The following is a 25,539-nucleotide window of genomic DNA, read 5'->3' on the forward strand; positions in this document are numbered from 1 at the left end:
TACTAATTAAATTTGTAAATATAACTAAGCTAAACACTTGTATTTATCTCTGATGTTAAACTTCAAAATAATCTTGAAATATTAAAAGGAAAAATTCCAAAAAAATTAAGCAGTGTTAATAGAGAAAACTATAAGACATGAAGAACACTTTGGGAACAGTTCTGGGGATAAAACAGCTGAAGGATAAGGACAGACTAGCTCAACAGAAGTACAGAAATTAAAATAATATCCCAGTATGTCTGTGCGGTGGAAAGTGAGTTGAAGTCTAAGTGTCAAAATGATCATAGATCAAAATGTAATAGTGATTAAAAGTATTTGTTAAAATAAAGTGAGAAAGAAATAAGAAAGGAAGACAAAAGAAAGAAAATGAGAGACAAACAGAATTTAGTTGTCTTGGAAAGCATAACGGCATACAGGATCTAAAAAGTTCCTCTGCTCAACACGAGTCATGCCTCTATTAGAAATTTGTCTCGTTTTAGTCAGCACATTTTAGAAACATGTGAAGAAACAGAAATGGATTTACAGAAGAGCAACAAGAATGACTGCAGGGCTACAAAACGTATCCTAGGATGAAAGGTTAAGAATTCAGTCTTGTTTGGACTTGGAAAGGGATAGGGATGGGATGATTTTATTGTCATCTTCAAGTACATAAAGGATTTTTATGAAAGATAACTCCAGTTGGTGATTTCTCAGGTCTAGAGAGGATGAAGAAAGCACAAAGGAGCTTAGGTTTAAGCAGAAAGGGTCTGGGCTGGACGCAAGGCTGGTGTCTCTGCCATCAAGGATGGTGGGAATGTGAAATGATTCTATGATCCAAGCTGTCATGCTAGTGTCCATGTTGAATGTATTGTCAAGCATGAAAACAAATTTGGGAAAGATTCTCTGTATCAGCGGTCAGCAAACTACCCACTGGCCCACTAACTGCTTTAGGATAGCCCACAGCTAAGAATGTCTTTTACATTTTTGATTCATTGAAAAGAAGAGTATCTTATGATACAAGAAAATCATATAAAATTTGATTTCGGTGTCCATAAATGAAGTGTTATTGGCACACATGACACTCATTCAATAGTATATTGTTTGTTTGTGGCTACTTGGGTACATTACAATGGCAGAGTTGACTAGTTGTGCTTGGACCATGACCGACAGTCTAAAATCACTACTATTCGGTCCTTAACAGGAAACGTCTCCCAACCCATGGCCTATATAATTGTAGCCACTTACATAATACATGCATTTTGTGTCCAAAGTCTAGAAGCTTTCTCTGTGGTAATAAAAGTGGACGCCCCTGGGGTCAGCAGATGAATATAAGTGGCACATCCTTTGAAGTGTCTTTGAGAGAGCTCTGGGCCCACAGAAGAACACGCCGATGCTGCTGCTGCAGGAGAGGCAAGGGAGGAAAGAGAGTGTTAAGCAGGACAAGGCTAGCCAGAAACCAAGACGGAACTGTAAAATCCGCAGCGTGACTGTGGTTGTGACTTGACTTATTGATACTTCTCCATGCACTTCCTTTCTTCTCAGTTTCTCTTTTCCTGTTTTTAGCACCATGGTCTCCCAAAGGTTCCAGGGTCTGGTTATACTCAAAATCACACAGGCAGGAGGGGCCAAGAAGATTGAGGCTGGTAGGGTCATAATGACTGGGGAGAGAGCTTCAATATAGAGGTGACATGGCCTGGATTTTCGGTTTGGTGACTTTGATTAACGTCGTCTTGGACGGGAGGAGAAGCGCAGTCTGTTTTACTCATCTTTTACTATAATCCCGCCCCCGGAATAGTGCCTGGCATACAGGAGACGATCAGTAAGTGCTTATTGAATGAAATGAATAAATGCTTTTGCAGGTTATTAACTGTGTGGTCTCAGGCAAGACATTGGGCCTCAATCTCTACATGCGCAAAACCAATATAATAATAGTGACCGCATTGTATGCTTTATTGAAAGTAAAATGCAAGAGTGCATTCAACAAACACTTAAAAAGTATTAGTTATTCCTAATATTCTGTTCCACCCTGCATTTTTAGCGATAATACAATTTATACTAAAGTCATAACAACCTAGTTTATTTCTCCTGTTGGAATGACTTTAGTGTTCAAAGAAAGCCAAAAAGAAGAGTTGGAAAGGAAAAAGACACTGCTGAAAATGTAGTCACTCGAAAGTTGTTATCAGTCATCATGGCGTTTCAGAAAACTGTTGAGTTATTTTTGCATAGAGTGATGGTCCCTGTATGCTCAGACCCCCTGTGACTGCTACTGCCAACTCTGCTGCTACATCAGCAATACCATCAGTGAAAGGATTCGGGTTCTCTTGGAAAGGTGGGTGGGGCTAGTCTCTATATGGACTTATAGAGACTATGTTTTCCCTCATCTTGCACTGTGCTATTCCTTATACCATTTTTTTTTTTCTGGCATAGTATAATTAGTTACTCTAGTCTAGATAAAAAGTTCTACTTTGCTGTGCATAAAATTATCTAGGCAGATTGTTAAAACTTAGGGTCTTAGGCTTGAGTCCAAGCGATGAATTTTTAGCAAGGCCCCCAGATGATACTGAGGGCATGTGCTATAGGAGCCACACTTTGAGAAACATTGTCCTAGAGGAATTTTTCAGATGGCAGGGCCCGCCCACCACACCACCTCCAGCTCTTCATACCTAGTGTTTGTTGGCAAGTGCCTCTTTCTGCTTAGTTTATACATTAACATGCTTCTCTGCTATGGACCACATCCATATTAAATTGTGTCTTCCAGGACCATAATATCCATGGTAGAAGTTGATGGTTCAGTTACATTTCAAACTCTAGCTTCAGAGAAACATATCAAGTGGATTTCTTTGTAAATGACAATACGTTAAAAATATACGAGTCCTAATTTTAAAGATATCATTCCCATGGCTAAATTCGAGAAAGTACTTTCGTCAGAAAACATTTCTTACGGAAAAATATGTGCTTATGACTTAATAAAGCAAGTGTAACGTGTTTATGGAACTACAAGGCGGCAGTTAAGAGTGCTGTTGGCCCCCCCACTTTAGTGCGGTCAAATTTGGGTGCATTACCTACTTCCTCAGAGCCCTCATTTTCTAATCCCCTGTGAGGATTAGCCACATTGCCGTGACACGAGCTTTCTGCCACATGCTTGGTACATAGTGAGCTCTCAGAACAGGTAGCTTCTGTCATGACCCCCATGATGTCTGCCTGCTCTACGAAGCTGAACAGAAGATACGAGGTCGGCTGTTAACCCAGAGATGATTACAGACTTCCCAGATCAACACTCTGTCGGTAGGCTTTTTGAGTTCTGGATTGAAAACATCCTGAATGACAGCTGGGCCAGGCGAAACCTTTCCCCAGTGAGGGGTCACAGCTTGGCTCTGTGTCTGATGCCCAGAGCTACCCTTGAACCTAGGTTCAAAGATGATCTTCTGGGTGGTGATATTTTTCCATTAGCGTGGGTGTCACCAAAGAGATTGCCACTGGCCCACTCCCAACAGGCTAAGACTGTTCTTCGTTTGCAGCCTCAGTCTCTGCTTGTAGAAGCTGAGGCGGCCCTTTGATGCCCTGTCTCTTAAACTCCATTTCAAAGGGTTCTGAGTGCTGGCTGCCAGGTGGACCCCTGGTGTCCTCAGCAGTTCACAGCCACCCGGCCTCTTTTGAAGCTGTGGCAATTCCACCGCACAGCCAAGTCTCACAAAGGCCGTTCATTGTCTACCTTCCACTGAGGCAGAAAGGCCAGTCCCTCGCTAGCTCTCTGTCCCTGTCCTTACACATTGTTTTTGCTTGCCTTGTTGATCCTCCTCGGCATTTGTGACTTCAGATATGAAGATTTCTTGTCACAAATGCAAACTGTGACTCAAAGAGCCTGAGAATCTGCACAAAGTGGTTAAAACAGACGTGGCTGTATATTTTTTCCCCTTCACGAGGCAGCGGACGAGTGCAGCAAGAACCCTAATGGGACTGGCAAAGAAAAAAATTCTTCTATAAAGTTTAACTACCCACGATTGCTGAGAATTAAAAACAAGACAGAGTCTCTGTAGAAGAAGTATAAAAACACAAGGCATTGTTCTTCAGTGTACAGCCTGCTGAGCTTGCACACGTAGGAGGAGCTGGATCGGCGGTGTTAGCGGCATTGATCAGTCTGAGCTGCTGACTTTGATGAGGAAAGGACAATTTTTACACAAGCAGAGGACAGTTAACAGTACAGCATTATATTTACCTCTGATAAACAATAAAGAAAATCCTTTTTCTCCTCTCCTATTTGCTAAATAACTATCATCTTTTCTCTGTGGGGTTGATGCATTTTTTTCAAAATAGTTCAGCAATGCCATGCGTTAAAAGCATTTAAAATGTCACCCACCAGGAGATTTCCATCCAGCAGATATACGGGAGAGAGTGGGTGCGCCCGGGGAATCATTCCACCATCTTGCTGGATTCTCAGCTGCTGCTGCCCTGAGTGCTTCTCTCCTTAAATTGTGTGTTTGTTTTTATGTGTGGGCTTTTATGCTCGGTAAGTTATAACCCTGTAGGGGCAGACCCTAAACCCCATTTAAAAAAAATCAAATTACTTTATACCCTAAGTGCTTTCTGCAAATAAAATCAATAAACAGAAGCTTCTCATGGATTTATGAAGGCTTAGAAGTAAGACAATGAGAGCGACAAACTCGGTATCAGACAGTGGCCACAACTCTGGGCAATCTTTCCTCGAGGACATTTTTCATTACAAATGCCTCCAAATGATTTGCCACATGATTATATTTTTTACAACCCCTTCTTTTCCAGAACCACAGATGATCATTGTGTATGTGGCCAGTTTCTTTTTTTAACCCATCTCTGAGCGGCTCGGTAGCAGCCTGCCCTGTTACTCTTCCCTGCGTCCTAATTACTCAGCCGTTCGTTAGGACCGACAGGGGACTCCGACCACTTGCTCTTCTGCCTGCTTCCTGCCAACTCCATCTTCTCTGGCAAGAGTGAGGACTCCTGTCCCAGCTTCCTCATCCCTCTTACTGCGCCTTCACTCTCTGAGGCTGGCCCCTTGCTCTGCTCTGAGGAGCATAGATAAAGTTGCTGTCCTTGAGGGTGTCATGGTCAAACAGGCAAGAGAAATGAAAGTAGTTGACTTGTAGCATTGGATCCCTGGAAATGGGAGACCCATTTTTCTGCCAACCCTGTCCCCTCCCCTCTTTGATAAAACACTAAAATATGTACAAGTTCATACAGAAATATCCTAATATTTTGCCATAGCTAATGATCTGATAGAAACTTTGCAGAGCAATGGTCAATCTTCCTGGTGTGCTTCTACCTTCCTAATCCCGCATAACACAAATGGAGCAATGCCAGTAATTTTCATTGACTCTTCACTTGATTATAAATGAAGAGCTGGTATCCTCTGGTGAAAAGATACTATTTAAAAAGGCTAACAATATCCCAGTCATTAATTTATGATGGCATTAGTTTTCTCATGAAACTATAATTTGTCATATGTGGGATTTCCTGTTAAGTCTATTTCTTTGAGTAGTCTGAACATTTTAGCCCTATAATAAACGTTTAGTGTTCCTGCTAGACAGAGGGCCTTGTGTACTATAATCAGAATGCAAATTTCTTAAAAATATCATTTAAAAACATTTTGCACATATGCATGTACGAACGAGAAATGGAGGGTTGCGCAAAGCCAATGTGGTTCCAGATGGACACATTTACTTAATTTAGTATAAAGGTATTTTTACATTTCTGGGAACAATGGGTGGTCTAAAATACATTCGTGTGATATGGATTAGCAGCTCCCAGTCACCTTTCTTCCTCACTGGGTTGGGTTGAACTGTTCTAACAAGTGGATGAATTCTTTTATTCTTTATTTTTTAGTTCTAGGTGAAAGAAACACTTCTATTGAACTTATGAAAAAATGGCCAACTTTTCAAAGTTTTTATGATAATTAATTACATAAAGCTTCACATTTATTTTCATTCTCTCTATCTTCTTGGAAATGATCGCCTGGTCTTCAGAATATATGTCTAAAGCTTGGGAACATATTGAAAATGCCTATAAAAATGAAATGCAACTTCTATATTTGTATGAGGTACACATTTTTATAGATTAGTAAGATATGGACATCAATGCATTAACCTACCATATTTTAACTGGGAGCATAATTTTCAATGTTATCAGGTTTGGCGTCCTCTTCTGTGCTTGTCTAACAAGCAGTAGAAGACAGTTCTCACATGCGTGTGATTTGGGGTATGTCAATCAAAGCCTCAGCTCTTATATATCCACTTACTATTGGTTGACCTCCTTTTAAAACTACATTTGTGTTTTTGTAATACAGCTGACATAATTATAAAGATTACTTACCAATAAAAATAAATAGAATATATTTTCCCATTTTCAACTTTCAGACTTTGATCTCCTTTTAACTTTTTTCTTCTCCTTTCCTTATTTGTATTCATATTGATGCCCATCAATTTGTTTCTCTATTACTGTTATTTTTGCAATTTTCTGGTTCCTTTATAGCTTGCGCTATTCTCTTTGATCTGCTTCCCTTCAAGCTTTATTTTTGGTGCTGTTTTTCATGTTCTATAAAAAATAATTTTGCCCCTCTTCCCTTTATTCTTTTGACTTAACTCCTTCTTTTTAGAACAAGAACAAACTCCAGCTTTGAGCAAACAGGTAAATGTTTTTAAAAGAGCAAGCCCAAAGAATCCTCGGCTTAGTGCTGATGAATAGAAATGGTTGAGAGCCCACTTCAAAGGCCCTCAAGAACAAAGAACCTTTTTCGAGGCCACTAACAAACCTACCAATTCTTTCTGACCCATCTTTTCCAAAAGATATGAGCTAATGACAGGACAGACCTGTCTTGTAAGACTAGCCAAGTAGTCTTGGGAACAAACGTGTCCTTGACATAATCAGGGGAAGACATGCTGTTTATCTATTTAATAACCATCCTGAGGAAAATTAATGTTACTTTGTCCTTTGTGTAGAACTGTAATTGGATTGTGTATTTCATTTATATCTGGACAAAGGCCAGAATATTGAAATAATTCTCCATATTAAATTTTCTTGTTTAAAAATTAGATTTTATTGGCATTCTCTTTCTGAGATTTCTTCATTAAAAGCTTCATTAAACATAAATCTTCTTTCTCACAGCAGAAAACAAAATTATTTTAAGGAGGTCATTTTGAAAGTCTTTTGGAAGGGTGGTGCTAAGCTCTTAACTGGTGACTCGTCTTCCCAGGGAGCTGGCATTCCAGAGATAAAATGATAATTATTCTTTGCCTAGTGTGTGTCTAATATTAATGGCATTGATAGTTGAAGCTATATAACAAGTTGTGGTAATCTAGAGATTAAGGCTATTACAAATATGCTCTGTTTAAAATTTGGGCTAGCAAGTCAGCTACAGAGGACTGACCCAGTGACATCCAAAGGTTGGGGCATCTCTTCTGCTCTGGAGGAGATGAAGTCACCTGTCAGAAAGGGCGTTTACATTGCTCCTGGGCTGAAAAATTCAACTGGGCTTTACATACATTTATGTACCACAGTTTGATTATGGCTTCTGGGAAGGAATGAATACACTCTCCACAAGCACAACAAGAAATGTGACAGCTGCCTTGTTTTCTACCTTCAAATTGTTCTCGATTCCTCACTCTGTGCGAAGTCAGGCATACTCCCTTCTCAGCACTGTGCAGTGTAATTTTGGGGGCAGAGGTTGTGCAAACTCAGTTTCACGCTCACTCTTCTGATGCTGTTGTTTCTGGCGCACACCTTTCCGTGGGAAGGGAGAAAACTAAATAGTTTGGCTTGAAAGGTCTTCCCCCCGGGCTGCAAACTTCGTGTATAACAAAAATAAACAAATACACTGTGAGACATCAGTAAGGGGCCATCATAATAAAGAGGGGTCCTATCTATAAAAACTTAAAACCAAGATGTGTCTGCGTCAAAAGCTTGCAAAGCGGGGACATTTATTTCATGATAACTGAAAGCAGAATATAAAAGTTATTAGATGAACAGATATTGTTTTTTTCCAAAAGGAGAAAAAAGCAACAAAAAATACCTGGTGGTGGCTGTAACATATGCACTTGTGACATTTCATTAGTTTTCCAGTATAATTTTTTTTTTCCCTTTTCTACCTATATAGTCTTTTTAAGGGAACAGCAGATGAAATGACCCAGGGCATCTAAGGCAGGACCGGGTGTTGAGCAGGGAGCACAGATGAACCAGATTAGCAGGCTCCAGAAGCCGGAGTGGGTTCGAAGCACCACGTTTGGAGAGAAGATAGGGCCCCAGAAATGGATTCTAGGGCAAGGGTCAGCAAGCGTGAAGTCAAGAGGAAATGGAGCAAGTGGGTTTCAGGAGGGGTGACTGGGGAGTGTCAGAACCACTTGCTGTGAGCCTTGGCCGTTTCTTAAAGGTCATCTGAGGCTGACCTTGAGGGAGATGAAGCGATTATATAGGTCATCCACTCTCCCTCGCTTAACCCTGAAAACAAAGGTTAAGCTTTTCTTGGCCTTTGTTGTTGGGGATCTTTTACTCTCAGGACTAGTCAAGGTCAGGAGCAAGTCCCCAGAAGCACTGCTTCCAACTCTCTCTTGCCTGGGCTGATGCAGAGCCCCTGAAGTGGACACTGTAGGTTTGCGTCCGGGGTTTCCTGGGCAGGCTGCCTGGGCACAGGGCATAGAAAGGGTTGCCGGGGTGGCAGAGCGCATGGGGCCGTTCAAGTTGAAGTGAATTCACAACAAGGAGGCCACTGGAGTTGCACGGGTTCTGAACTTCAGACAGTTACCTAGTCACTTCTTCCCCACCTCCCTCCTCACCAAACCTCCTTCCAAGAGCTGCCCCAGGGAAGCCTAACGAATTCAGAGACAATATACGAGAAAATGGACTAGTTCTGACATAATGAAAATATAAGAAAAAAATTCAAGAAAGAGCAGCCAAACTGACCAAAAGATGAATAATATTCACCAGAAAAGTATGCCCTAGAGAAAAAAGCGCTAGGGGATTACAAAGGATTTCATGAAGCAGTGACCTCTGCGAAGGAAGACCACAAAGCAGTAATGCCAGAACTGAGGGGAGCAATGGCAAGACAAGAGGGTAATCACAGGAAATGGGGAACTAGCCAGAAATGCCCTAGTAGGTCTTAATTTACTCTTCATAGTTCAATACTGATCGCGTGGACAGAACAAAAGTCAGGGTATAGAATACCTAAATGACATGATTAGTAACATAGCTGTGAGTTAGACTATATCACCCTATCCTCCAAATATTGAGCTGCTTGGAACTCTTGTCAATCTATCATTACTTCTTTGGTGATGTCACCCAGTTATATGGCTCCACACACATTTCATAAGTTGATGTCTCCCAAGTGTGTATCTTCAGCCTGAACGTCTCCCCTAAACTCCATCTGCCTACTCGACATCTTCACTGGGATGCATGATGGACATCTTCTGCTACACACATCAGAAAACTGAACCTCTGATACAGCGCGCCTGCCAACCTTCTCCTCTTCCAGTCCTCCATGTGCCCGTCAGTGACATGTCCATTCTAGCCTGGCCATGCCCACCTCCCGTCCAATCCATCGGCAAGTCAAGCCAGCTCTGCCCTCAAAAAATATGCAGAACTCAGCTGCTTCTCAGCACCTCCACTACTCCTAATCCAAGCCCCCTCCACGGGCCTCTCCACTTCTGCTGCAGGCCCCTTACAGCCTGTCCTCTCACAGCAGCCAGAAGGGATCCCATTAAACATAAGATCAATCATGCGACTCTTCTGCTGAAACTCGAAGTGACCTCCCCTCACAGAATAAAATCTAAAGTCTTATAATGACCTGTAAGTGTCCCCTGGTTACCTTTCCCTCTCACTCACTCTGTTCCAGCCTCACTGGCCAGGAGCTGTGACTCCTGTCTCAGGCCCTTTGCATGTGCTGCATTCCCTCGCTTCCATCACGTTTTCCCTCAAATATGGAAGGGATTCTTTAAACAAAGACAATATTAAGACATACCAACTTTCAAGAGCTGTAGATGATGATGGGGGTTCAAAAGAAATACTGGTTTAGGGGACACATGACAACCATTGTTTGTATTAGTGCTCTGCACTCTACCAAGCTCTTCAATACACAATTTTTAAAATTATACACACAACCATGTGACTGCATGGTGTCATCCACATTTTACATGGAGTCTAAAAGCTTGAACAAGCTAAGGTCACATAGTTACTTCTAGGATCAGAAAGTGCAGCCTTCAACCCTGTCTTGTGGTCCCAGAGCAAATGCTCTTCTGCTTCTACACAGAAGTTTATTATATATGATAATAATTATAGTAATAATTGAGATAATAATAATGAGAGCAGCTAGCGATTACTGAATTCAAAGTCCAGGTAGGCACTTTATACATATTAATCCATTTCCTTCTCACAGGAGCCTAGGAGGTAAGCTCTATTATAAACTGTAGTCTACAGTGAAGGAGACCAAGTCAGTGGCAGAATAAAAACGTGCTGAAGTAAAATGCTGGCAGTGGCAGAGCCAGGATTTATACCCAGGCACTGGGGCTCCATAGCCTAAGTCTAACCGCTACACGAAATCCCTGCTTGGTTTCATAACATTTTTTTTCTGCGTTTGCTAGACATGCTAGATACAGTTTACAGTTAGACATAAGTGGGATGGGTAATTAGAGATCAACCAGGCACACCGAAGATTTCTTGAAGACGTAAGTAGTTTAAGAAATACCATCTTTGAGTTTAAGTGTGAAAGGGTTCTAGGCAACCACTAACTGTCAGGTGTTGTAAGCCAGTGAAGCAGATGCCGTGGGTCCAGAAATATCCCATGGGCACCTTTCCCAGGGAGGATGTTTTATCGCTAAACAGGACGCTCGCCACTGCAGACGAACCAGCATGCCCAAGGGCCGTCCATTTCAGCAGTAACTCGGATCTCTCCAGGGAGGCTCCCAGCAGGCGGACGGGAGAGCGCCTTACCTGGGGTGGTTGTAGGCTAGCTGCCTGAACTCGTTGTTCCAGTTCGGCCTTCCATAGGAGGTTTTCTGCTTTAATCCCGTAATCACGTCAGTATTTTCATTCCAGTGCAAAGCTATGTGAATGGCCTGAAATAAAAATTGTACCAGATGACATTTAGAAAAAAAACAGGAATCTGCTACTGAATAAAAGATAAAGTAATTATGCTCATCTGTAGATTTAATACTCAAAAAATTCTTTATGGCTTTGGAAATACTTATCATTCTGATAAAACAGCAACAATTTTGCATTTTAGGACAGGCATGATACGTCATTTATCTTTGTATTCCAGCGTGGTCGCAACTCATACAAAGCACCTTCCCCATAGTAGATGTGCAGTAGTAACCTGAGCCTGGAAAGAAAATTTTTTCTTTAAAAAATGAAAGTCATATAGTAAATTTGGTTAAGGGAAAGCAAATATTAAGCTACTTCCTTTTTTCTTCCAAACTTTTCAAAAATTATTCAGTACCTCCGTCCCCATTCACTGATACTAAACCTCGGGGATCTGAGAAGGGCGTTGACAGATGAAAGTGACAGGGAATATCCAGGAAGCAGATCTTACAGTCAGATCTGCCTACTGGGTTGAAAGAGTTTGAAGTGCACTGTCTGGGTTCAAGTGCAGAGAGGATGCTGAATCTGGCAACCAGGACATGGTGGCCAAACATAGCAAAGGGCCTGATTGGAGGTCTGTACCCACCATTTGCCTTCAAATGACGTGAATGTCCCCAGGCGTCAGGTAACCAGGGGTCGGTGAATAAGAGCCCGGGCACAGCAATGCCTCATGGTAGCTTTGTGTTATTGCTGTTGAATTCTGGTAGCTACCTTGCTTTTCACCTTCTGGGATTTGTGCCCCCTGTCCTCTTCCCTTAGACCCCTCCACAGCTCTTGAACTCACATGTTTTACCCTTTGGGGCTCTAATTGCTCATATCTTAACTTTTGCTGCTCTTGAACGGTTTGGCTAACAACCCTGCTGGGCCCGAGTCTGACCCCGGGTTCCTGCCGCGCACCTGACTTCCCCGCCTGGGCCTCTTATCGATCTAGAAAGCAGCCGTGTGGGGAGGCGGAGCAGAAAATACCGGGAGTGCCTTAACAGGCCCAGTCAGTGATGCCAGACCCCAGAAATCCAGGCTGCCGGAAGCTGCCATCAGGCCAGTCCTGCCCCAGGAAGCTACTGGAGTTGAGTTTGGGAACAGGACATCAGGGGGGAGAAAAATGGTGAGAAGACAGGTGTATCCAGACAGAGAGTGGAGCACGAAGTTTAAGACAAGAGTCCAGGAGTGAGAGGTGGTGGGTGAGGACTCAGCTTTGGAAACGGGCAGGAGCCCTGTTATCAGAACTGGGGTCCAAGTCAGAGTCGCGTTAGTCTCCAGGTTAGAGTGGCAGTTTTGCATCCCCACCACCCTCTTGCTTAACAGCAGCATTGATTGGTGCCATTTCATAAGCTGGTTTCTGCTGTGGGCAAAGAAGACAGTGTCACTTTGTTTTTGACTAAGTGCCAGATCTAATGACCAACTCAGGCTTTATTCTCTTTGGCTTCTTCCCCCTGTGGCTGAACACTGCTTCTTCTTGATTCTATTTGCCTTATAATATCCTATTTCTTCTACTTCTTTCTGGCTTTTTTTTTTTTTTTTTTTTTTTTTGACTCAAAGGATAAACACTAGGCTTTGTTTTCCTATTACATTGTCCTGTCTCAAAATGTAGCTGCCTCTAGCCTCAGCCCTCTGCACCTCTCTTGGAGCGTTATATCCCAAAGAGTTCCCATTTTCATACCACTGCCTAGCCTGGCCTACTAAGATGAATCCAGACTGTCTTCCCTTATTTTCCTGCCTGGATAGAACCCTGCATCTCAAACTCCCAAAGATGTTTTTATGAAGAATTCTTTCTTTTCCTTTAAATTGATCATTCTAGCTAAAAATGAATTGTCCCCAAGAACTTGTGACTTCAGTTGTTGCATAGTTCCTATGAACATGCTGAGTGAGAGGCATGAAGAAGAAAGAGGGAAGGTCGCCACTTTGTGAGGAACTAGTCATCGACGGGGGAGGGCAGCCCACGTGCTTAACTGGGAGTCAGACCATGATCCTCTGTGCCGGACGCAGAACCAAGAGCTCTGCAGGAGCAAACAAATCACTGTGGTGAAGCTCTGAGTAGTTCTGACTGAGAGAATTGGGGAACTCTTTACAGGGGACTGGGCTTTGAAGAACGTTTCATGCAGTACGTAGAGGGGAGGGACATGTCAAGGACAGGGGACAATGTAAGGGAAGACATGAAATTGCCCGACAAGATAGAACACGCATTGTTTAGTGGCTCCAGTGCCAGGGGACAATGATGAGAGTAGACTAGGACAAGAGGGTTGTCATCAGGTCAGAAAAGGACTTAAAGTGCTTACTACTGCTAAAAGTCTGGGCATTACTTAATAGGAGAAAAAGGACTTTCTTACTTCTAGTAGTGGTACCACTGAGCTGCCAGTCACCGATGTTCGGGCTTTTGGAACTATATTTATTCCATATTTCTCAGCCTAAGGCTCAATTAATCTCCACACCCTGTCGATGTGCCCTTTGCAATACCTTTTCCATCTGTGCCTTCTGTGCTTGTCATTCTGCCACTTTGAGGTTGTTGAATTCAGTTTAATAATTGGCTATTTCTCAAACATCCTCTTGATTTCTTACCAACAGATCGCATCAATTATTTTATTCCTGGAATTTGAGCATCTAAAGTATTTCCAACATGCCATGGCGAACATTTAAGAACATTAATTTAATATACTTCTATTCAGAAAAAAATAAGTATATGCTATAGCACACTTTTGGAAGGGACAGAGAGAGAAACTCACTAGCTGACAGGAAGGTATTCACTTGTGAATTTACTGATTAATGCAAATCTGCTTGGTTCACACACACTTTACTTAAGGTAAATATCAACAGGAGTCACTAAAGAAGTGCCAATTCGAACATACACTTCATAAACTAGTAATTATGTCAGTGTTAGCTTTCACGTTTGAGGAATTAAAAATGGCTTAAAATTTAACCATTATCATTCAATATTCTCAGCACTGAAATACTACCGTAGTGCAATATTTTGATATACATTATTTTCGCTAGCCCCTGGCTGGTTTGGCTCAGTGGATTGAGCGTCGGCCTGCGAGCTAAGTGTCGCTGGTTCGATCTTCCAGTCAGGGCACATCAGAGAAGGAAAACTCTGACTCCAAAAAACCTCCGCTGCCTTGCGGCATACCTCTTCAGGGGAAAGGCTAAGGGAGTAAACCCCGACAGAAAATCCGGAGCCGGAGTCCCTAAGGCGGTTTGACGTTGTAGTCAACACCGGCAACTCCTGCGGCGCACCTGAAGCCAAGCTGTATTGACTCCGTCTTTCCCTTGGATCCTTCAGCTGCGAAGAGAGGGGGGGGGGTCTGCTGCATGGGCAACAGCAGACCCTCCATATCACCCTGCCCAGGCTCTGTAGCTTCAGCTCCACTGGAGAGGACACTCCAGCGTCATCGTAAGATGTCGATTCGACACGGGGGGAGACAGATACCGTGTCACTCCCGAGTCGGACTGCACAGCCATTCTCGGCGGTGCAGATGGACTCTTAAGAAGCTACACCATCGTCTCTCGAGACGGACGGCTGCCGACGATTTTCGCTAAATTCAACTTTAATATTTCTAATACAATATGATGCAGAACACCTGCCACAAGAGAAGAGTCTCTTGATCTTTGATGAATAAACACACATGCAGACAATTTTTAAGAATGCCTTAAGAAAATAAAACATCTCCAGATAAATCATGTATTCATAATGATGACTTTCTATAGAAGCTCGCATACTTTGAAATATGAAATGTTGAATATTAACACCAGGAAATTTTTCTGTTTAACTCTGAACAGCTCAAAGGATAGAATTAGAACCAATTAAAAGCTCAACATAACAAGAGAGCCAATCAATAATGTTCTCTTGAAGTCATTAAAATGACAAATGCCACTTATAGTGACATAATTTTTTATACTTTTTTTTGGCTTTCCAAACTTAAGATTGTCTTCCACTGACCACCCTTTTTTCCCAATCTTTTTTTCTATTCCACAGCATGTTAACTCTAGGTTCTTTCATTGCTACGATTTGAATCCTTTTAAATCTGGTTTTATTTTATTCTTTCCTTTTTAAGAACATAAAAATAACTCTTTCATGCTATCAGAAAACTATATAGCTCATTATTGAAATTGCTTCTCTTCCTTTTACTCTATTATTAGATGACTTAGATAATATTGCTCACTCTCAGTCTTATCAATACCTGGTTTTCATCCCAGCCAGTAAGAAAGATATGATAACTGAGAAGGTGAGTTTTCCCTCGCTCACTCATGTGTGTTTCCAGCGAGAGTAAGAGATCAGCAAACCACTCAAAAGCTCTGGAATCCCGGCAGATCCAATAGAAATACACCTGTCGAGAGAAGAGGAGAGAACGGATTTGTCCCGCTTTTAACAATGTGCTGCTAACCGCAGACTACTTTATCTCCATTAAATTATTTGAGCCCAAATGGGCACTTCTATAAAATAACATGCTTTCTTCTGCCAGTGAACAGTCATACTGTGATTTCTTTTGAAAAAAATTCACATTGCATTTGAAAAATCCCAGAGCGAATTCAGAGTCAGAAGCCTGTTGGCTTTGCCAGTTTCTCTGGATGAGGCTCAATTCCCCCCATTCCTGGCAGTGCTCCTTCTGAACGAGGTTAATAATCATCACCAGCCGTGCCTTTCACGGCTCCCAGAGGGCAACAAACTGTTGAACAGCCCCTTCATCTTTACTTATGACCTAAGCTGGGGATTGGAACTCTCTTCTCCAGAGACCCCAGAGGCTGTGCGCTAATCCACTTCACCAGCTCCGCCCTCCCTCAGAGGGTGGAGATTATGGAAATCACAGCATCAAGCCATGGGGGCCGGAAGTTCCTCCCTAGTCAGGCATGTCATTATCCAAGAAAGCTGGTGGGTGGTGGCTATGGTTGTGTGTCAACTGCTGTCATGAAATTATATCTAGGAACACTTGAAAAAAAACACCTCTCTGTGTTTAGCGAATGGCATGTGACAAGAAGTAGTTTGGGTCTGCTAAAAATAAAGGCTTAGTTTTTGTGCTTTGAGCTTTAGGTAATTGTCTCTCAAAGAAACCACAGGAGATAGATCTATTAATTCTCCTCGTTTTTCTCACACTCCTACCTCCTGCTTCTCACTACTGATTCCTGCAACCCCTCCCCAAAAAGACACCTCTCTGCTGTGGAGCAACATCTACCTGGGGGTTGGTCTTTATTTCCACCAAGAAATATCTTGTCCAATAATTGGTGTTCTCCCGTCCCCCTCCACCAGCCGGCCTGCAAGCTCACCGGCATATAATTAAAGTTATAGACGAGCATTAATTAACAGATAAAATTCACGAGGAAAAAAAAAATCACAGAATGTATTTCAAGACTAAGCATCTTGCTTTTTCTTCTCCAGGTTTGGACAGGAATTTAAAATATTAACCATCAGTAAGAGCAGAAGCTAGCGATGATAAAAACCTTTTCTCTTAAGAATTAGAGCGTACGTATATTATTGGACGACTGCTACGTGGAAGGTATTTTGAATATTAATTATAGGGAAAAGAATAATCTCTAAGTGTGTTAACCACCCCCTCACCGCCCCCACCAAAGGAGTGCCTCTTTCTTCTCCGCTGTGAAACGGAGCCAATGGTTCATTTAGGCGAATGCCCCATGAACCCCCACAAGAAAGGACAGTGATTGCATTCATCCGTTCACTTGTTAGCCTGGCAAACATGTACTAAATGCTTACTCTCCGGCAATACTGTCTTGGCTCTGGAACTATAAGAGCAAACAGGAGAGACAGACATTCGCCGCCCTCACGGAGTTTGTCTTTCAGAGTGGGGAGAAGAAGATAAATTAAGACACAACATATAGAACATGTCAGCCAACGAGCAGTGCTTTGGAGAAATGTGAGGCAGGCCGGGAAGGGTTGTAGCAGTAAGTCAAATGGCCAAGCAAAGGGGACATTTAAGCAAAGACGTGGAGGAGGCAAGGCAATAGTTCGCAGAGAAACTCTAGAGATGGAGGGAGGGCCCAAGGAGGGAAGGAACCCTGAGTGGGTGGGACCTCTCCGGGAAGAGCCAAGAGGCTGGATGGCTGGAGTGGGACAGAAGACCTCTACAGGGTGCCAGTGCCCAGCGTGGCAGTGACGTGGTCTGAGGAGGGGCCCTGAGGAAGGGATCACTCCTTTTCTGTAGCCCGCAGACTGGGCCGTGGGTGTCGGGCGGCGTGGGGGCAAGGATGAGAGGATGGGGGCCCGGAGGCTGACTTCATACTCCGTGTGGGTGATGAGTACTAGTGTCTTCTGTTGGTTCCCTTTGTGCAGTGGCTAGTCTAAATGATCCTCTGTAGACTGTAGCCCTCCCTTTGCCTTGTCTCGCTCCCTGGGAAAGTAGAACAATGCAATGCCGTTGTCACCTGTGCATCTGCCCCTCTTCCTGCTCCCACAGGTTGTTTTATCTAAGAACATTAATGATGACAGTCACTATAGAACGAATGTAACCAACTTATATTCTACTATTTCCGCTCTTTAAGGAACATGCTTAAAATATATCTATATAGAAATAACAAACCAAAACATTTATTTTTTTAAGAAACCTCTCCATTTTGAATCTGGTCTCAGTCATTCTCACTTGAAAAATGCCCCCATCTTAGCTTCCCTTTTAGGCTGAAATCATCCCTGTCCGTACTTTCTTGCGGCTTAGCCATGGGTCAGCGTTTTTAGCGTTTTCTAAACCTTTTATACCCTTTGCTTCCTGGTGATGGTTACATGTGTTCTTCCCTCTGTAACTGACTTACAGGTGACGCCGGGCACCTTTGGTGCATGCCGCCACGTAGCAAAGCGAATAGGCTCAGAGAAGTTCTCTGGGCAGGGAAAGAAGAAAAGAGGCTTTGAAGAGATGAAAAGGCTATTTCCTTTGACTCTCTTTCATCTTTCTAACGGTGATGGACACTTGCTGTGAAGGGGCAGAAGAGTTCCCCTCCTGCATTTCGGCCAAGAGGAAGGACCCGGTACAATGGTGCAACAAACATCCCAAACAATAGGCTACACCTTCATTACCTGTGCCTCCCAACACTCGCCCCTCCTCAGTCTCCAAAAATAAAATGACCCTAAAAGACATAATCCTGAAAGAAGAATGCAACCCAGGATCCATGTGTGCGGAATCCACAGGGAGGAGTTTAATAAGATTCCAAGGTTGACCTTGACCTTGGTTAGCGCCTCTACCAACAATGGAGTTGCAATGTGACCTTGCCTCCTCCTGGGCTGCACACTGACCTTGCCTCCTCCTGGGCTGCACACTTTGCTCCGCATCATTATGGACCGAATGTTTTTGTCCTTCTCAAATTCATATACTGAAATGCAATGTGATAACATCTGGAAGTGAGCCTTTGAGAACCAGTTCAATTTAGATGAGGTCGTAAGAGCGGAGCCTCCAGTAACAGAACTAGTGTCCTTCTAAGGAGAGGAACATATCAGAGCGCTTTCTCTGCCATGTGAGGGCACACAGGAAGGCGCCACCTGCAAGCAAAGAAGAGCTTCCTCTCTAGAACCCAGCCAGGCTGCTACCCTGATCTTGGGCTTTTAACCTCCAACACTGTGAGAAATAAATGTTTGTTGTTTTAACCAGTCTGTGGCATTTTAAGTCAGCCGGTCTATGTTATTTTTGGTATAGCAGCCGGAATTAACTAAAACAATCACACTGCATGCAATAACGGAACTGACTGAAGCATCTAACTAACAGGGCAATGGAGACTTTTTATTGAGGGAATCATGAGCATTTTCCAAAAAGAAAACTCTTCTCTGAAAAGATAAAGAATGTGACTGGCATTAGAAAACATAATAGCTCCGTAACAAGTGGTAACTGTGATTATCCTGGTTTTTATTTTGTTGTTGTGGTTGCCAAGGTCATCCCAGATGAACACAACAACACATTTTGAAGTAACTATTTCTTCTTATTGAGAAACTTCCTTAATGTGGCTTCTACATCTAGTTTTAAAGAAACATAATTATAAAATTGTATTTCTGGTGAACCATTATAAGACTGACACCAGACTTTGTCAATCATTTTTAGGCCTTAAGACCTTTTCTTAAAACCATAATCCTTAATGTTAACTATTTTATGGCTGTCCTCCTGGTTTGACTTGTGACCAAGCACTGACCCTATTTGTGCCTTGGTTTATTCTAATTATGGTTAATAATAATTGTTGAACAACCAAAGTGCCATTAATAATGTAATCGTCACATAGATTGTGAGACACTCATATGACAGAATACTCTGAAGGCATAAAATAAAGTTAATCAGTAGGTATTGACACAAGGTGCTCTAAGCCATGTTAGAACAAAAACCAAAACAAAGGCCACATCTCTCTCTCTCTCTCTCTCTCTCTCTCTCTCTCTCTCACACACACACACACACTCCCCGCTCTATCATTATTTATGAAAAATAAAATAACGCCCTGCATACATGCATAGGTGAATATGTTCATGCAAATAAATAGAAAAGAAATGGAGTAAGATGCACTCAACTGTTTCATGGTGAGCCTCTGGAGAGTAAAGTGGTGGTTGGGGGGGGTTACTTTGGGGAGAAAGAGTAACGAAGGGAGATTCTGGACTGAGTATTTGATTTGATTTGTTTGCCTTGCCTGGTGTGTGTGTTAAAAAACCAATATACTAAAAATACTAACACTGGTCACCTCCGCACAAGGCAGTGGGAAGGCCTGATGCAGGATGAAGTCTTTGGAGATGATCTGGTGAAAGATGAGAAGAATGTGTGTCTCTAGAGGCAGAGGTGGCCCCCTGCTCCCCGTTCAGTTATTATAACACCCCAAGTGGTTAGGAGACGTGATCAATTCCAGGAGCAGCCACAGGGCCAGTGTGAGGGAAAGTGAAAGTGAACAATTTCTCAAACTAAACAGATTCAATTAAATGTATTTTTCATTCATTAGAAAAGAGGGCAGGCCTTCCTTTGTTTCATTAGTATATTTAAGTGGAGTATGGATTTTTGCCTTCCTTGGCCTCTTTGTCTTGTTCCCACTGGCCCAGACTGTCTTTTTATTTGAATTACCTGTTTATTATATTGGGTTAAGAACCCCAAGGCCATTTTGCATGGGACAGACTATAAATACCCATTAGCACAGTTGTATATTCTCGAGCTGATGAAGGAAGACAATTTATGAAGAAATTAGATTACCTTGGTTTTTCTCTAATATATCTTACAATAGTCTCAAGATTGCGTATGCAGTTAAGAAAATGAACCCACTCTTCTGGTTGGCAGTTCCTCTCAGTTCTGTCTACACGGCTGTGACATCAGGGCAAACTGCAATATGGAAGCCAATGTAGTCATGTCAACAATCTTCCCATGCCCTCCTCGCACGTACACACCTATTTAATTCATCGTTTTGGCAGTTTGCACAAGTGTCCTTATTTTTTTTTCAAGCTCTTTTCACAAATTGAGTGTGATATATAATTAATCACACCCATTAGGCAGGAGTTGGAGGGTGTCCATCATGACAGAGTACTCAGTTTCCTCCACTTTGAATCACTGAGACTCTCAACCAAGCGCACCCCCTTCCCTCAGCCCACAGGAGCCTGTGTTCTAATCTGCCTTCTGCTAAGTGAAGTCTGGCTCTTACTCCTACGTTCAAAATATCCCTTCCATATATTACAACTTCCCTGCATCTTCTTAACAGCAAGCCATCATTATTACACTTACTGTTCTTTTGCCTTTTTTGGGAAGTCTCCTCCTAACCACTTCTCTCCCTTCCTCTCCACCTCCTCCTGACTATCTTTAAAAATAAAAGATTGTTAGCATGACATTTTTAAACACCAGCTTCAAATAGCAAGTGCAATGCATGATCCCAGAGAAGTGGCAGGTGTCCTGATTGCTGGTCGGCATTTTACTTAGAAGTGTCTTAGAACAATGTGGCAGGGAAAAAAGAGTAAAAGAAAAAAAAAAGGTTGTGAAAATAACAGACAAAACTTTGGTGCAATTATTTTTTTAATTGTAGACTTGCAACATGAGGCTTTTTATGGAAAAAAAAAAAAGTATGCCTTTGTGCCAGCTGGTGTTTTACTCAGGAGGAGAAAATCCTCTGTGGTTCACCATTTAAGCTTAAAATCCAGCTCTGCATCCCTATGCTGATTTTTGCCCTCTTTCCTGTTACAGAAGAAAACAGTGTGAAACCTAGTCCCGTCCTATACTTATGAAGAAGCTGTTAGATAAATATACATTGCCCTGCTCTGCTGTACTTTTATATAGATGCTGACAGTCTAATGGAAGAAGTCATATTTATATCTCAAAAGCATGTGGGTGGCCCTGGCAAATATTAGTTACATAAGCCTAGTGATAGCTGTACTCAAGCAAACACAAAGTTGCTTTAAAACAGAGAAACTTCTTAAACTTTTTCCCATGCAAGCAGACTCTAAGGAAGTGGAACTTTAGTGTAATTTTCAGCCTATAGTTTTAATAGCATGAAATCTCACTTTCATAAAAGAGCTTTGATGCGGGACCAGAAACACACGGTCCCACCCTGACTCAGTGGCTGGCCCGCGGGGTGACTTGGGACAGACCGCTTCCCACTCCAAGTACAGAGGCTGACTTCTGTGGCCACGCGCAAAGGCAGGAGGTTAAGGCCCTCAGTTGTGTTGTGATTCTGTGCTTTTAGCTGCCACATGCCAGTGTTCCTACCTTTAATTTCAGCTGGATGTTGACCCAATATTACCTCAACTTTTTATGTTATAAAAACAATGTATTTTTATTTTCAATTTCTGTGTAAGGAATAAAGATCAACGTGCCTGTTTTATAGCCGTGTGGTGATTGCCTCACCGTCCCATTGCGACAGCCTGGACAAACTCTAACAGCACCGAGGAACAGCAATGGGACTGGGAGAGAGGGGGGAACATTAAGATTTAGGGGGTTCTTATATAGACTGCAAGATTTTGTGGTGTTTTATAGAAATTTTTCTTCTCGTTTTTTAGTCAAGTACTTGGATACGTTATTTTAATTATAAAATTGCCAAACAAACAATATTTCTGTTTAAGTTAAAAAGTGAATTAACCTTAGTAACCTAGACTCTTACAGATAATTGCATAGAATCCATTTTTTGGGGGGGGAGGGGGACATATAGACATTCATTTACTTATTGATTTATTCAAAATTTGTTTTTTAAATATATATATATATATATATATATATATATATATATGAGACAGAGACAGAGAGAGACAGAGAGGCAGAGACAGAGGCAGAGACAGAGATAGAGAGATGTAAAGAAGAGAGATCTAAAGATCTAAGGAAGCCAGGCTCCAAGGAGCTTGGAGTCTGTTGGGAAAAACAAGATATTATCTGAACACGCATGAGGGAAGGGAGAAGGAGGTGGATGTTGAGAGAAGCGTGAGGTATTGTGAGTCTGGTGTGAGAAGAGTGATGGGCTTTTCCCATCAGTACGAGAGGGCCTGGCACATTGTAGGTGCTGAGAAAATATTGAGTGAATAAGTGAATAGAAACGAGATGCACAAGCCACCACCATCAGGTCACATAAAATGTGAGGTTTTGTGCATGATGAAAACCATGAAGCAAGGAGACACGTCCCTAAGTGGGTTTCACCTGGTAGATGGAAAGAGGAAAGAAAGTTTAGGAGGACTGGGAATCACCACCAGCCATAACGAAGGATTGCCATGGGGCCCCAAACAGAAAACAGGATCGGTTTTGCTTGCTTTGTACCATAGACTGAATAAAAGTTTTCTCTTCATAATTCATATGTTGGAACCAATCCCCAATGTGACGGCGTTTGGGGGGGGGGGTGTTGTCTTTGTGAGATGACTAATTAGGTCATACAGGTGGCGCCCTCGTGAATGGGATTAGTGCCCTCATTAAAAAATCCTTCTAGACCTCTATTTCTATATTTTCTCTCATTAAGTTGCAAACAGCAAACCCATAAACTTGACCCTGCTGACTGAAAGAAAAGACTCCAGATAGCTACCTTGTCCCCTTCTGCCATGGATGATGGCAAGTCTAGCTAGAAGACGGTGGTCTGCAGACTAGGAAGCAAGCTCTTGTCAGATAGCGGATGAGCCAGCCCATTGACGCTGGACTTTCCAGCATCCAGAACTGGAGAAATCAGTGCCTGCTGTTTATAAGTCACCCGGAGAGGCTATTTTGTGATAGCAATGAAGCAGATGAAGACACTTTATTAAATTTATTGTGATACAGAGAAAAAAGAAGGTGGTCTTTTGTACAAGAAGTATGTGGATTCAAAACCACCTTCTAATATTTACTAGCTCTCTGCGCTTCAGGTTTTCCTTGGGTAAGGACTCTTTGTTTCTCCATTATGTGGATCAGGAAATCCAGCCGAATGGTATGAACTGACTCACTCATGGTGATGCTTCTAGTGGGAGTAGAATCAAGCTGAGCTAGTCTCTGACCAGGACTCCCACAGCCTTCCCTCAGTACCATGGTGGGAGTCACGTCTATCATGTGTTAGTATATCATGGAAAGAGCCAGATGGACCTGAGTTTGAATCCTGAGTCTGCCTTTTATTATCCATGTATTTTCAGGAAAGTCACTCTTGTCTTGCTAAGCTTCAGGTTCCTTATCTGAAAACAGGTGTTTTATTATCTACTCTGTAAGATTGTTGAGAAGATTATAATGATCAAATAAGAAAATCTATGTCAAGAGCCTGTCCCTTGGAAGCTCATGAAATGAGAGCTAATTTTCCTCTTACTTCTTAATTGGAAAGCCCCAACTTTAAAGATCTTCTGGTCTGGCATGCCCCCAGTGCCTTATTAATTAATACTATTCCTCAGTAAATGTTAGATGAAGAAAGCTTCCATGGCTAGATAAGCTTGGGGAGGGTGGGGGGGCCAGAGAACCAAATGAGGTTCTTTTCTACAGAACTTATTTAGTAGACTACTGGATGATGTGAATCTTCTAGAGTGGGATTTGTATTAGCATTTCCTAAGCTCGTTTGACTACAGGATTCTCTGTGGTGTACCACATCATACAGCTGATGTTCCACAGAACGCAGACTGAGGCATGCTGATCTAACCAAGCAACTCATTCTGGTAGATGGGGGAACTGTCTCAGCCAGGCTCTCTTTCCTCTCTGCTCGAGGGTCTGCTGCTGGTCCTCAGAGGGCTAAAGCAGGGGACAGAGTGTCTGGATAGTGCCAGGAAAGGGTGGCAACCATGGAGGGGCTAGTCAGAAAACACACATTTAGACCCCAAATTCACGAGAGGCAGATACTGAATTGTACACTTGCAACCCAAGTATCAAGCTGAAGAGATACAGGAAAGGCAGCCTGTTAATATTACCAACTGCAGCCCAGTCACATATCCGTTTGCAGCCTGTCCATATTTTACTGACATGAGCAATTACATGTCCTGTAATGGCAATGAAGCAATAAAATTTATGTCTTGTCATCTTTAACAAGATTAGACATAACCCTTCTCATAAATGTAATACTGAATGGAGATTTTTAAGAACATAAGTATAGTTAAGGATCCTTGCGTTTATCCCTCCTAGTTAATTAAAATCCTCCCCAAGAATTGGCAGATGATAGATATCAGGACGCTGAGCCTTTTAATCCATGGAAGGGCGCACTGATGATTTTTCCCCATACCTTGCTCAGCTTCAGCTGGGGCTGCGACTCGCAACATCTGTACCGGAGCGATTTCAGAAGCGCAGCGAAGGGAGTGACGCCGATGCCCGCCGCGATGCACACGCTCACCGGGTAGTGAAACACGTCGGTCAGCGCGGCTCCGAAAGGCCCGTCCACGGCCAGCCTGCAATCACAAAGTCCGCCTCGTGGGCATTCAGGGCGCTCTGCTCCCGACACCCACGCCATCCGAAACCGGTGCTCTTTCTGGGGTGTGTGTGCAGCTGTGCGCAGGGAGGTTGGCTCTGCGCTGGAGGATGCCCTGTTTGGAGAGCTGAGACTCAGCGTGAAGAGGTGGCACCAGGTGGCGGGGCCCAGGTGTCCTTCGTGTTCATGGAAGGACACTGCCTGACCTCTCCAGCTCGAGCTCAGGCCTCTCCCATGTGGCACGCTCCTCTTACAGGTCTTAGGAGCGCTTGTTTTAGCTCCAAGCATCATGAAGCCTGATGAAAGAAGCCTTTGCTTTCTTTTTATTTTCCTAGCTGCCACCAGAGAAACAAAGCAGAAGCATTAGGGGGTTTAGCAGGTTTACCCGTCCTTTTGTTGGTAAATTTCTCCCCTATTTTTACTTATTCAGTCTCACACCTTAGTACCATATATTTATATCATTTTAGCCTAATGGAAGCCATTTGTTTGAAATAAACAAAAATTTTTGAGATAATTTGTCAGTTATGTGCAATTTCTGAAGTTTATTCTTTTAGATTATGCAAACTCAAAATCTGTAATAATTAGGCCAGCGTGGCACTGATGTATCTTGGTTTAACAAATTTTTCCTTTTAAGGAAAAAGCATATGCATTCAATAAATATGACTGCCTTTAACATGGTCCTAAATGTACTGGCCTCTGGATTCTACTCCA

General features: G+C 42.6%; 1 protein-coding gene across 1 annotated transcript in view; it reads right to left on the reverse strand.

Annotated features, from left to right (window-relative positions):
* Nucleotides 1-1,251: 1,251 nt before the first annotated feature.
* Nucleotides 1,252-25,539, reverse strand: part of NOX3 (NADPH oxidase 3) — a 59,637-nt gene continuing 35,349 nt past the window's right edge. The window contains exons 10-13 of the mRNA XM_090280702.1: nt 24,646-24,808; nt 15,249-15,395; nt 10,930-11,054; nt 1,252-1,378 (exon numbers count right to left, since the gene is read on the reverse strand). Coding sequence (XP_090136828.1) covers nt 1,252-1,378; nt 10,930-11,054; nt 15,249-15,395; nt 24,646-24,808 — 562 coding nt within the window. The remainder of the gene's footprint in view (nt 1,379-10,929; nt 11,055-15,248; nt 15,396-24,645; nt 24,809-25,539) is intronic.

Source organism: Furipterus horrens, unplaced genomic scaffold (assembly GCF_987537825.1).
Source record: "Furipterus horrens unplaced genomic scaffold, mFurHor1.1.pri manual_scaffold_6, whole genome shotgun sequence".
Taxonomy (NCBI): domain Eukaryota; kingdom Metazoa; phylum Chordata; class Mammalia; order Chiroptera; family Furipteridae; genus Furipterus; species Furipterus horrens.